The following is a 12,229-nucleotide window of genomic DNA, read 5'->3' on the forward strand; positions in this document are numbered from 1 at the left end:
GACAGTAATGATATCTAGAAAAAGAGAATCTGCTGCAATAGTGGGTATTGTTAATATTCTAAGTGATGAGTTAGCTAAATTACCAGGATTTTAGAGTGGATCATAGCTTGACCCTTTCTCCCCTGGTGAAAAATATCAGGATGTGCATGGGCAAGTTGGTTAGTAGAAAATAGGTGAGCAGAATTAGACTTGTTTTACTGAATTGCATGATTGAAGTAGATGTCACTTTTGTCTCTCTCAACAGACAATCAGAATGAGAGAAAGAACAGAACATCATGAAGTAAATGTGTATATGAATTTAAACTCTCAATCAAGGCAATGGTAATTTACTTTCTTTAATCTTAATTACAGGAAACATCAGGAAGCTGAGGTTAATAAAGCCATTCACAGCCTGGTTACCTGAAACACTGACTGCCTTAACATTGAGAAATTATTCTTCTCTCATTACTGTGGCAAGCTAATAAAATATTCAGATTTTCAACACCACATCAAAATACTCAACATGATCATCTCCAGATAATCTGCCCTTGACCTACCTAAAACACATGTGGCTGATATTAATTACACTGTTTTATAATATTCCATTCTCATCAAAGAAAACTGGACTAAATGTATACCAGTAACTCAGGTGTTATATATTTATATGGAGCCATTAAAGTATCTCTGTATTAGGCAGAACTTGCCCATGGTGAGTAGAAAAATTTTCCTGGTATGTGCAAACCTAAGCCAGCAATTTATACAGAATTTAACGTTTTATTTAAAAATAATTACATGCCTAGCCCTTATGATATTGAAAATAATTTTCTAAATGTGAACCAATGCAGTTTTGAGTCCGCAGGAAGACTGCTCCAGCAGAATATTGCTGCTCATAGCTTTCCCAAGCAGTAACGGAATGAAATGAACAAAACCTTGGTCAATTTTATTGCTTCTACTGCATAATCCAATCAGCCTCAGTGAAACTGCTGAGAATTTTGTCAGTTTTATTCTTCTGTTTCTGCTTCAGAAAGTTAAGAGCATCAGGAAAGACAGGCACTGGACATATTTACAAGGACAGAAGACCCCCAAAAAAGATGATTTGGAGAAGAGTAAAGTAAGGAAGAGAGAGAGAGAAAGAGAGTGTGTGTGTGTGTGCGTTAGCATGTGTGTGCATGTGCATGTATGTATGTGCATGTATGTATGTGTGTGCATGTGTATAAATGGCTAGGAAAGACTGTGTCCCCAAACACAGTCAATGAGCAGTGCCCTGGAAATTTACCCAACACCCTGCCCTTTCACAGCAGCTGAGGATGGGAGCTTTGCGGCTGAGCCCCTTCACCCATCTTTTACATTGGCCTCTGGCTAGTAGATTTAATCTTCAGTCAATTGATGCCTTGTACTTTTTTCAGGACGCTACAGAGCCAGACAAGGTACTTGAGCATGTCTCTCTGTTCAAGAGCCGTATAAATTCATGTCTCAAACTGAGATCCTCACAAAGTAGCATGCCCTGTTACACTAGCCAGCTGGGCCAGACCTCTCCCACTTTATTCTTTTCAGCTACCCATGGCAAACACTCATTTGGAGACAACTTACTGGGAAACTAGGAGACGTTTTCATTAGTAACTCTCTCTCCACACCAGGATACACAGGAGTCAGCTTGGGCTCTGGGAAGAGAAAATCTCGAGTATTCTCTTCATAAAAAGCGAGATTGTCCCCCACTGAAAGAGTGAAAAAAGGAAGAACTGTTTCCAAAATGGTTAATATTTTTTTAGAAGTCACACATTCTGTAGCAAGCCCTTCGCAGAGTGTGCAAGCCCTACCTGGCTCACCAAGAGACCTGCCCCTCTTTCCACATCAGGAATGACTCAGTCAGAAGTACAGGAGGTCTTTGGGATAGGTGTGCTCCAGCAGGAGTGTCACAGGGAATCCACAAAGGGTGGTATCCCCTGTAGATCTGCTTTGAGATCTGTATGAGGAGACGCACAAGCCCTTTGGGGCTCGATGTAGGAAGCTTTCAGGACAGCGGCACCTTGCTCCTCTTTGGTATATTGCCCAGCTCCAAATGGTAACTGGGGGACCCGCAGTTTGGGCCCTGAGCAGCCAGTGTAATGAAAACAACAAGAAACACTGATAATCAGTGAACACTCTCTGTTCTGCTGTGTGCTCATTTTTAATTTGTGAGAAAGGCTCCAGTAAGGTCATACTTGGTCTCAGGGACTGAGAAAATAACTGCTTTTAAATCAAATGACTTGTTAGTCTCATTTCCATTGCGCTGTCTACTCTGCTTCTGATTAATGTCTCTATCTTGAAAGTGAAATGAAGGAGGCAGAAGGGAGAGAGTCCATTTACACCTCCATCTGTAATGAAAGATTAGGCTTAGCACAGCAACACTGGAGCTTGATGCCATCTTTTACACACAGTTTGTCACCGGTACCCCAAACTATTTTGGGATCGGAATGACTGCATAACCTCAGAGACAAACAATCCACATGTATTGTGGGGAATTTCCAAAGCAGTGCAACTTCGGAGAGCACACCACATTCAAATCTGTCCTTTGCTTTTCCTTTATTAGGGCCCAAGTTTAGGGGAGCTGAGCACCATCAATCTCACTGATGTGATTAGGAGAAGAAAGCATTCAAGAGTCTGCCTTTACACAGCATGGCCCTTCCAGAATATGCAGAGTCTATCCATATATCTGTCTATCCATACAGGGCCAAATCCTGATCCCACAGATGTACACTGGGAGTTTTCTCAATATCCTTGTAACACTAGGATTTAGCTCATTAGCATTTAGAGAGAGCTTTACTTTTCTGAAGCACTGTACAAACTACTAATTCACCTAATTAATTGTCTATTTAAATAAAATCAAACAAGACATGTTTGTAATGTGCTTATAAAAATCATATTTACATTCTTATGTTTGTTCAGTATAGCTGTCGTCATAAAGTGATTTGCAGTGTTGTTGTAGCCCTGTCGATCCCAGGATATGAGAAAGACAAGGTGGGAGAGGCAATATCTTTTATTGGACCAACTTCTGTTGGTGGAAAGGACAAGCTTTCGAGCTACACTGAACTCCTGTGGTCTGAAGCAGGTAACCAGAGCGTCTGAGCTCAACACAAGGTGGGGCAGACTGTTAAGCATAAGTGGGCAATAAAAGGTTAGACTGTTAAGTATAAAGGGTTCACACATGCTGTGGTCTCTTTATGCTTAACAAACTAATCCTTTCTGGCCCACTTCATTTTAAGGGGTCTCCTATAGCATGTGTGTACCCCTCCCGCTTAACAACCTGTCCCACCTTGTGTTTATCTTGGACACTTGGTTACCTGCTTCAGATCTAAAGAAGAGCGCTGTGTAGCTTGAAAGCTTGACCCTTTCACCAGCAGACGTTGGTCCAATAAAAGATACTACTTCATCACAAAGTGATGACAGGAAAAAGAATGGGGGTTACTTACCGAAGTAACTTTTGTTCTTTGAATGTACTCCCTCCAGACAGCCACACTGCAGGAGTCACACACCCAGCCACCCAACCATGGAACCTTTATGAGTACTGCTGAGTCCAGCATTCCCCTGACTTAGAGTATAAATATCCCCATCTTTCTAACCATCCTGTTGTTCTTCTCTATTTCTAGAAGCCCATGACATTGAGCTCTGAAGCAGAGGGGCAGAGGGCGGGTCAGTGTGGCATTATATAAGCTATATATTCAGAGACAAAGGTCACTTTGGTAAGCAACTCGTTTTTCTCCTTCATCACTTTGCTTCCCCAGGATAGCAGACTAACAAGGAGATGGACTGTGACACACCATTTGCTAAACTGTGACTGAGGCACAGCCTTCCTGAAATCTAAACTTGTTGCAGTGTCAAGCAAATACCAGCTCATGAACCCCAAGTAAAAGCCCTGCAAATTTCTCATAAGAACATGTTCTGAATGCCTGCCACAAAAGCTGCTACTCCCCTGCTTGAATGGGTTCTGTGACATTCAGATACAAGGGCCCTGGCCCACTCATAATGAGACTAAAGACAAAACCTTATCCACCTAGAGTATATGTCTATACTGCAGTTAGACACCTGTGACTGGCCCATGCCAGCTGACGTGGGATCACGAGGCTCAGGCTCAGGGGCTGTTGGCCATTCAGACTCAGCCTAAGGCCCTCCCACCTTGCAATGGTCCTAGAGTCTGTGTTCCAGCCCAATCCCAAACATCTACACTACAATTAAGCAGCCCCTTAGTCCGAGCCCTACAAGCCCAAGTCAAATGGCATGGACCAGCCTCACGTTTTTAATTGCAGTGGAGACATACCCTTAGACAACCTTTGAACTAAAACACCCTAAACTTCAGACTTTTCTCCAAAGGCAACATATGGCCTATTGGTTTTGATAAAAGGCTTGGGACAGATTTTCAAAGACCTTAACTCGTAAGTCGGCACATAAATGAAATAGTAAGATTTTCAAAGTGTTCAACGTTTTGAATGACCGCACTGGGAGCTACCGGGTACTGTGCAAGTTTTGAAAATCTGGCCTTTACTTCTGTCTAATGAGCAGCTGCCAGTTCTCACCCTGCAGAATGTGCAATCAGGCTTCTCATGGAACGTGGTGAAGCTTTGGGAAAAACACAGAGAGATGTATCGCGTCAAATGAAAATCAACTATTTTTGTTCAAAATTTAGGGTGAGGGATACGCTGCAGTTTGTCCTTATGAAAGATACTGCATATTGTAGCAATGGTATATTAGAGCCTGCAGCTCTGATGCTGGCACAACTAAAAGTCAAAAAGAAAGAAAACTTCAGTAAAAGGTAATAAAGAGAGCAAGCTTCTTAATCCTTCTCAGCTTGAGCCTTTATAGCTGGGTCATTTTTAGGGGCTCTCTAGAGCTCCCTCTTGGGCCTTGCTTACACTAGAAAATAGAAACATGGCAGCAATCAGTTTCACTGCACTGGTGCTGACCCTGGTACAAGACAAACTGGAGTCAGTTCTGGTTTCGCTAACAAGCATTATATTTGGATTTTTAAAAGTTGAGCAAAATCCCTTCAGCCATTTTTTGAGTGAAGGAAGAGTGAAAAATATACAAACTTCCCATTGTAAAAAAAAATCTAACTACATATTTTTGCAGGGCTACAACAAAAAACAGCTTAACTCTGAAACTTGAAATCATGGAAAATGGAGCCCTACATTATTATTCATGTTACATTTACATATCCTTGATGAACAACAATGGTGACAGAGATGAGAAAATGTGGAAAAAGAAATTAAAGTAATTTGAATATTCCTAACACAGCAACCGGTAATATAAAAATGCATAAAATATATTATATTAGTGGTAGAGCACTACCTATTTTTTAGTAATGAAAACTGCCAGTGATTTTACCCTACATACAAATGTTCCATATTTGATTACCTTAAAGAGTAGGATTATTCTGCCACCCTGTGTCCACTTGACTTTTCTAACTTATAAAAACCACAATAAAAAGTTGTTATAGTGCCAGTGCTAATATCTGCTAAATGGAACTCTAAATTATTATTCATGTTACATTTAAATATCATTGGTGAACAATAATAGCGAAAGAGATGAGAAAATTAGAGGAAAGAAATTAGATCAATTTGCATATTTCTAACAAATCAACCAGTAAGTCACTAGTCAGAAAATGTATCTTATTTTCACTGATAGATGATCAAAGTGTATGCAGAGTTGGGGTTGGGGTGGGACAGCAGATGTTTGAAGGCCCCTGGAAGAGGAGATGGGAGAGAGGGAGAAAGTGGGGAGGCAAGGCTCAAAGTTAACACCCACTGGGATGCTCCTTTTAATGTCTAATTAACCGCTATTTTGTAAAATATTTACTAGCCCATTACCTGAAGATACTAGTTGAAGTAATCCAAACGTTGTTATATTGCCTAAAAGAAGACAAATAAATGATGTCAAGGTGGCTGAAAAATTATGATATATTCAAAATATTCCTGTAGCACAACAATAAAAAATAAGGATAGATAGATAGATAGATAGATCTGATGCAACTACACTGTCTTCAGTTATACATGCATTCTGAATATTCTTTAAATTATACTTACTTTCAAGCATCTCTGTTACAGCAGCAGGGTCTACAGCACTTTCAAATACCTACAGGAAAGTAATACAGAGTATATTTGTTCTTTATAATACAAAGGGCATTTTTATAATCTAGCATTTATATGAACATTTTTTATATATTCAACAAATATTTCCCTAAGCCATGCTGTGCTGTCATTAAGCAAACAAACAAACAAACCTGTGAAAATACTATATATTTTACTGCGTGTTACATGTTTATTAATCTCAGCTGTAAAGTACTGTAACAATTTGTTTAAAAAGTTATTAAAGTCTTGAAAATCTTACTTGTTTAAACCTGAAATTTCACACACTGTAGCCTCTGAGTCAGACTTAGAAGTAAGTCTAAAGAGTTTTTCAGGAAATCTCCCACTATTGCACTAACATTAGTATAGAGCAGTGGTGGAAGGGCTAGTGTAAAGGGGGCACAGGTTTTTTTGAGAATACAGGGTTCTTGATCAAACCAGGGGCCTCAACCCACAAAGCATCATCAGTGCCCTGGCTGCCACCACTTTGAAGCACAGGACGAGCCCAATATAGACAAGAGAGGAGTTCAGGAGCCTAAGGTGACAATCCTATTTGTTATTATGTAATTTTTAAAGACTATACATAAAATCAGAATATTTTATGAACATGAAATAAATATAAATACATTTGACTTGGCTTAATTTCATCCCATTACTCCTAGCCACAATTTGCTGGTCCACCTTAAAAGAGATTCCTCTGCCTTAGGGTGAAATCATGACCTCTTTGAAGTCAATGTGAGTTTTGCCATTGACTTTAATAGGGCCAGAATTTAACCCTTAGTATTTTACTTCTTTCAAGCAGCTGTGGTCAGCTATATCTCCACTGACTCATCTTTTAACCCAGCCCCTAATAATTTTTGTTGCTTTTCACAGAACCATAGAAATGTAGGGCTGGAAGGGACCTCAGGAGGTCATTTAGCCCATCCCTCCGTGCTGATAGGATTAAGGATTTTTTCTGTTTTCCACCCAGTTTGTCAACATCTTTCTACCTCTGATAATATTGAAGCTTGCAGGACAGTACTTCAGTAACAGCCTTTTTGGAGAAAGGAAACTCAAAGAGCGCATCTTCGCTAGGAAAAAAGGTATGGTCTTGAATGTCGTGTAAGCTAACACACGGTAATAAAAATGAGGTCGTATCTTAGCAAAAAAAAGACAATTTGTATTTTTCATACATGTTAGCAGTCAAAGTAAAGACTATGTGGGAGCCTAGGATTTATCTTGACCTAACACTTGTTAAAACTATAACTCCCTTGTCTTCACAGGACTTTACGTCATGTTCATTATCGCGAATTAGCTAACACAAGGTAAGAACACACCTTTTTTCCTAGTGAAGACAAGGCTCAATTCACTGTCAAGTAATCTTCAACTGTCACTACAGGCCTAGGAAGTGAAAGGCATTTAATCGTATTCCTTAGAAAGTGGAATCTTATGAGAGATGTGGAAAGATTTATTTGTGAAAACAGAGCCACACAGAAAGCTGTTTGCAAAAAGCAGAGATGCTCCTAACAGAGCAGAGCAAGAGCCATTAGGGAAAGAATAACGGTAACAGATGTGCTCTGTACTCTTAAAAAATGTCTACTTATGTATTAAAACTATGTTACCTGTAGTGATTTCAACAAAATTTTCTTGTCACAGCCAAACTGTGCTGAAACCATTTTTAAAAACCATCATCAAGCATACATCACCATTCATCAATATCATAGCCAATCAGCAGAGAGAGTATTTTTAAAAATCTTTTATGAACATTTTAGAGTTAGCCAAACCATTTACTCCCAAGGAAATTCAGGCTGAATTCTTGTGTTCTTGGTTATTTCAGATTTTAAAATGGCATGTAAAATGTTGGTTAAAGCATTCATCTGTCATTATCTTTAATTCTATGCCTGCCAGTATCATGAAAATCAGATGATAGTCATCCCACAGAGGAGATGTTATTTTGTTTCCACAGAATGGGATCGCAACCAAATAAATCCCGAGCAAGAGAACTAACACACTAATGTCCTTCCTAGGATTATATAGGATTGTTTCCCTGGAGCACACTCCAGTCTAACCAGTGATCCACAACCACCAGTGCTATTGCCATGAATAAAAATTCAGATAGCAAAGTGTTAAATTTTAGAACCTGTTCCCAGTCAAAGATAAAACAGATCTGATTCTTTGCTACCTTGCATGGGAAGCAAGTGTAAAATTATAGTAAATCAAAATCTTCTACTAACTGTACACTGGTGGTAGCATTTTACACCCACTTTGCACAGTGTAAATTACTATCCATGGTGAAAGGCAGTAGAGGATCAAGCCCAAAGCATGTAATAAGTGAGAATCACCTTTTCAAACCACATCTTCTCATGAAACAAGAGAGGGAAAATTGGAGGAAGGCATTCTGTCTCCTTGTATTGGCCCATGATGCAGACACTGAGGTAAATGTCATGTTTCTCTGGCAGGACCACACCAGGGCAAGTGACCTTATGAAAGAGAGAAAACAATCATGGTGATCAGAATTCTTTTAGGGCAGCCTTCCCCACTCTGTCCCACCAATGTGCCTGTTGCACAATCTGCAGGGACTACCATTATGGTCAAGTAGGTAGTACAATGTCTGTGCCCTGGGCTTCTCTGTTGACAAAGGTGCCAGGTAGGGTCCAGTTCTATCTTCAGTTACACCAGTGGAAGTTACAGCTGTATAACTAAGGGCAGAATTGAGTTTTTGGAGTGGGATTTTCAAAAGTGGCTAAAAGTGTACGTCTACACTGCAGAAAAACACCCACGGCTGGCCTATGTGAGCTGGTCCAGAATGTTTTCTTTAGTTTTTTGTTCCTTTTATTTAAAAAAGTGTTAATATGTTGTGCATTTGCTGGTTTTATGCTTCATATATTTGGGACTTTCTTTTTTCAATAACTGTATCCTTGGTGATGAAATGTCATAGATTTTAACATTTTACTGAACAGAAACTAAAATATTTTAATCGGATGCCAGAAGAGGGAATTCAAAGGCTAAGAGATAAGAGAAACCCTTAAAAATAACTATTTCGCATCTGATGAAAAGCACTACACAAAAGGTGGTTATTATCTGCTCTTGCCAGACTCTGAACTGACACAATAATCCTGAAAAAGACTATTACACAGTGAATATTGCACACAGTGTTGTAGAACTGAGTCCTGACATTGCCCTAACCTTTACCATTAAGCCCCTTTCCCCCTTCGGTGTAATTCCCATTGTTCCCACGGGACAGGCAGTGTACAGCTTATGTGAAAACAGGGCGTGCCCTAGGGCTGAAGGGCTAGGGCCATGTAAAAGCCATTAGGACGTTATTTCGTGGTGCTTCACAGAGTACTGATTGTTTCTTTACAAGTTACCGCACAGAATCCTTTAAACACGCAGCTTCCTGTCAGTGCCCCCGAGAAGGGAGGCGACAGCGCTGACCCCGCTGGGATAACACGGAGCAGCAGCCCACGCGCGGCCCGGTGGGGACAGCAGGGGCAGCGTTTGGCCAGGGCAGCGGAGTGGTGCTGCACGTCGGGGCCCTGCGCGGCCGCGCGGACACAGCTGGGAAGGTCGTGCGGTGGGGGCCGGGGGGGGGGCGGCTCTCCCGCCCCCGGGAGCCCTGCCCCTCCCTCGCTCGCTGCCCTTGCTAGTTCGGGCCCCTGCACCCGCCTCACCGCGTGGATCTGCAGCTCCACCACCACCTTCAGCGGCATGCCGGGGCGCGCTGGGGGGCTGCGGTGGCTTCTCGCCGCCTCCGCTCTCAGGCCGGCCGCAGCCCCGGCCCTCTCCGCCCGGATCAGCGCGCTGCTGTCCGGCAGGGGAAGCGTCGCGTTGCCATGGAGACTCAAACGTTCCAACATTCGCCTTCGGAACGCGGAGGCAGCCGGCGCGCGCCCCCTGGAGCCATAGGTGGTGACTCTGTGGGTGCTCCGGGGCCGGAGCAGCCCCCCCATCAGCACTTCCCCCTCCCTCCCTCCCCCCACCATGAGCTGTTTCGCAGCATGCAGGAGGCTGGAGGGGAAGGGGGAGGAGCGAGGATGTGACACATTAGGGGGAGGGGCGGAATGGGGCATGAAGATTGGGGCGGGTACGGTGGGGGCAGGGCTGTGGCCTTGAGGTAAGGGGTGAAGAGGGGGTGGGACCTAGGGCACAGCTGGTGCTGGTCAAGCCCCGCCCCGGGCACAATGGAAAGTTGGAGCCTGTGCATGCAGGAATAGAGCCCTCTGCATGTGGCTCTGACCTGTGCCATGTGGAAGTGTGTCTGGCGTGAGATGAGGTGCTGTGGAATCAGATGCTTTTGCACACCGGCTGTATTGCTTTTCTTTCAGGAAATCATCTGTTGTCTGGAAGTATCGCTTCAGCTTCAGGCTGGTGAGCAGGAGGTTCTCATTTCGTGGATAGGTTATCTCCTTTCCCTTCTCAGCCCTCCAACACGTCCCCAGTTTCTCAATCTGCTGGTGAAGACCATTTTGGAAGTCCTTTATGGAAGTCCCATTCCAGGAAGTTTGGGTGAGATTGTTGTTAAAGATATGGAAGAGCTCTTGGAGGATCTGCTGGATGGCTACCTTGGCATTCTCTTGCTGGGATAGTCGGATCTTGAGGATATCTCTGGGCTTGAAAGCTGTCATTTCATTTAGACATTGGAAGGGAAAGTTTCTACCCATTTTCTACAGACGCTGTAAACTCTTGCTGGTCATTCTGGCTTGTAGAACAGACATCCCGTTACAGTCCAGACATGAGATTTCACTGGAGAGGAGCAGCAAGAGGCAACACTGCAGCAACCACCTGCTGATCATGATGATGTCTTAGATTCCCTGTGTTTGTGTAGAACTTGACCAACTGGTGCCTGTTCAAGGTTTTTCGTAGACTTTTATGTTTTTGACCCATGTCTCTGAATTTAAGTATTCCGTAGGAAAAGATTTTTCTTTCGTCACTTTCTACTTTTCAGGGTTTTTCCTGCTTGAGGTTTTCACTTTCAGTTTCCTTCTTTTTATTTAGTGGAAGCGAACAAGTCATTAGAAGAACAAAACCACAGTCATTAACTTTTTTAATGTTAAAGAATCCCTACATTTCTTTCCTTAGGCCCCCCCGCCCTTTTAGATTAAAAAAAATTTAAAGGGTAAGAAAAGTATGATGATTAACAGTGTCATCCAGTTACAGGTTAGAGCAGGGACCTCTCTGTCTACTCCCAAGTTCCTGTAGTTAGCACTGCTAGGCAGGTCTGAATGTCTGTTACAGCAGTAAGACTATCCATGTTTTTAAGTGATAACAATGAATTTTGGCAGATGGGCGGGGGTGGGGGGAACTACTGCAGAGCTTCTTTTTGCTCGACTCTGCAGATAACAGCAGTGAAGTGGTGTAAAGCTGCTGTTCCTTCACTTTGCCAGCTGGTGGAAAGCTTTCCCTCTCTGGTGTCGCGCTCAAAATCAGAAAACCCTGCTATACTCTGGCTGCCTCATTCCCTCTTTCCAACCTAACATTATAAGGACCTCTTAAAATTTGATAAGCATGGAAAAAATTCCTATGAGAGATTGGGGCCAGACAAGTCTCTATTAATCTCACACAATTTCCTGGCCATTTGAAATATGACAGAGGAAAAACCATGTGTGTAGGGAATACCAGAGGATGGACAGAGGTCACTAAGAAACTGGGATGTTTACTTAAGAAACTGATATCAGCTGTGAAACACCCAAGGAACAGGTACAGTTGAAGGGTGTGAACATGCTAACTTCTCGGGCACTTCTGAGTAGTTCCCAGTGATGTAGTGTAGTGACATGGAAGGGAGTTGTCCAGAAAGATTGTGTGGTTGGTAATAAATATGTTAGAGCGAGTGACATAAAGGAATGTCACTTTCAAATGTGTTTGCCTTTTCACCATTCAAGCTTTATTCTTTTCTCAATGTGCATTTCACTGAGCTTGGACATTGAAATTCAAGTGGTCTGATGAATGAAGTATGCATGCTGTAGCAAGTTTCACTTTCTCTTTTTCATACCATAGCACTAGGCTGTCATGTTGGAGTTTCCATCAGTGAAGGGAATGGTTTTCAACCCAAAAATTGAAAAGGAATTTTTTCATATTAATTTTTAAAAAGGAAAAGAAGAAAACATAAACATATGTCTGTTCATGTCACTTCTTTTACATCTCCCTGCCCCATCACCTCAAGCACTTTCTTTAAT

The 12,229-nt window shown here is 42.2% G+C and overlaps 1 protein-coding gene and 1 pseudogene across 2 annotated transcripts in view; both read right to left on the reverse strand.

Moving 5' to 3' along the window:
• Positions 1–10,070, reverse strand: part of SPATA6L (spermatogenesis associated 6 like) — an 83,964-nt gene extending 73,894 nt beyond the window's left edge. Inside the window, exons 1-5 of one of the 2 annotated variants that reach the window (XM_043547209.1) lie at positions 9,728–10,070; positions 8,399–8,536; positions 6,036–6,084; positions 5,820–5,861; positions 1,570–1,694 (exon numbers count right to left, since the gene is read on the reverse strand). In XM_043547209.1, the coding sequence (XP_043403144.1) occupies positions 1,570–1,694; positions 5,820–5,861; positions 6,036–6,084; positions 8,399–8,536; positions 9,728–10,039 (666 nt within the window). In that variant the 5' untranslated portion in view covers positions 10,040–10,070. The remainder of the gene's footprint in view (positions 1–1,569; positions 1,695–5,819; positions 5,862–6,035; positions 6,085–8,398; positions 8,537–9,727) is intronic. The other variant, XM_007065594.3, reaches the window with a different exon arrangement.
• Positions 10,071–10,216: 146 nt separating this feature from the next.
• LOC122465763 lies at positions 10,217–11,003 on the reverse strand (annotated as a pseudogene).
• Between the last annotated feature and the right edge of the window lie 1,226 nt (positions 11,004–12,229).

This window comes from Chelonia mydas, chromosome 5, assembly GCF_015237465.2.
Source record: "Chelonia mydas isolate rCheMyd1 chromosome 5, rCheMyd1.pri.v2, whole genome shotgun sequence".
NCBI classification, from domain to species: domain Eukaryota; kingdom Metazoa; phylum Chordata; order Testudines; family Cheloniidae; genus Chelonia; species Chelonia mydas.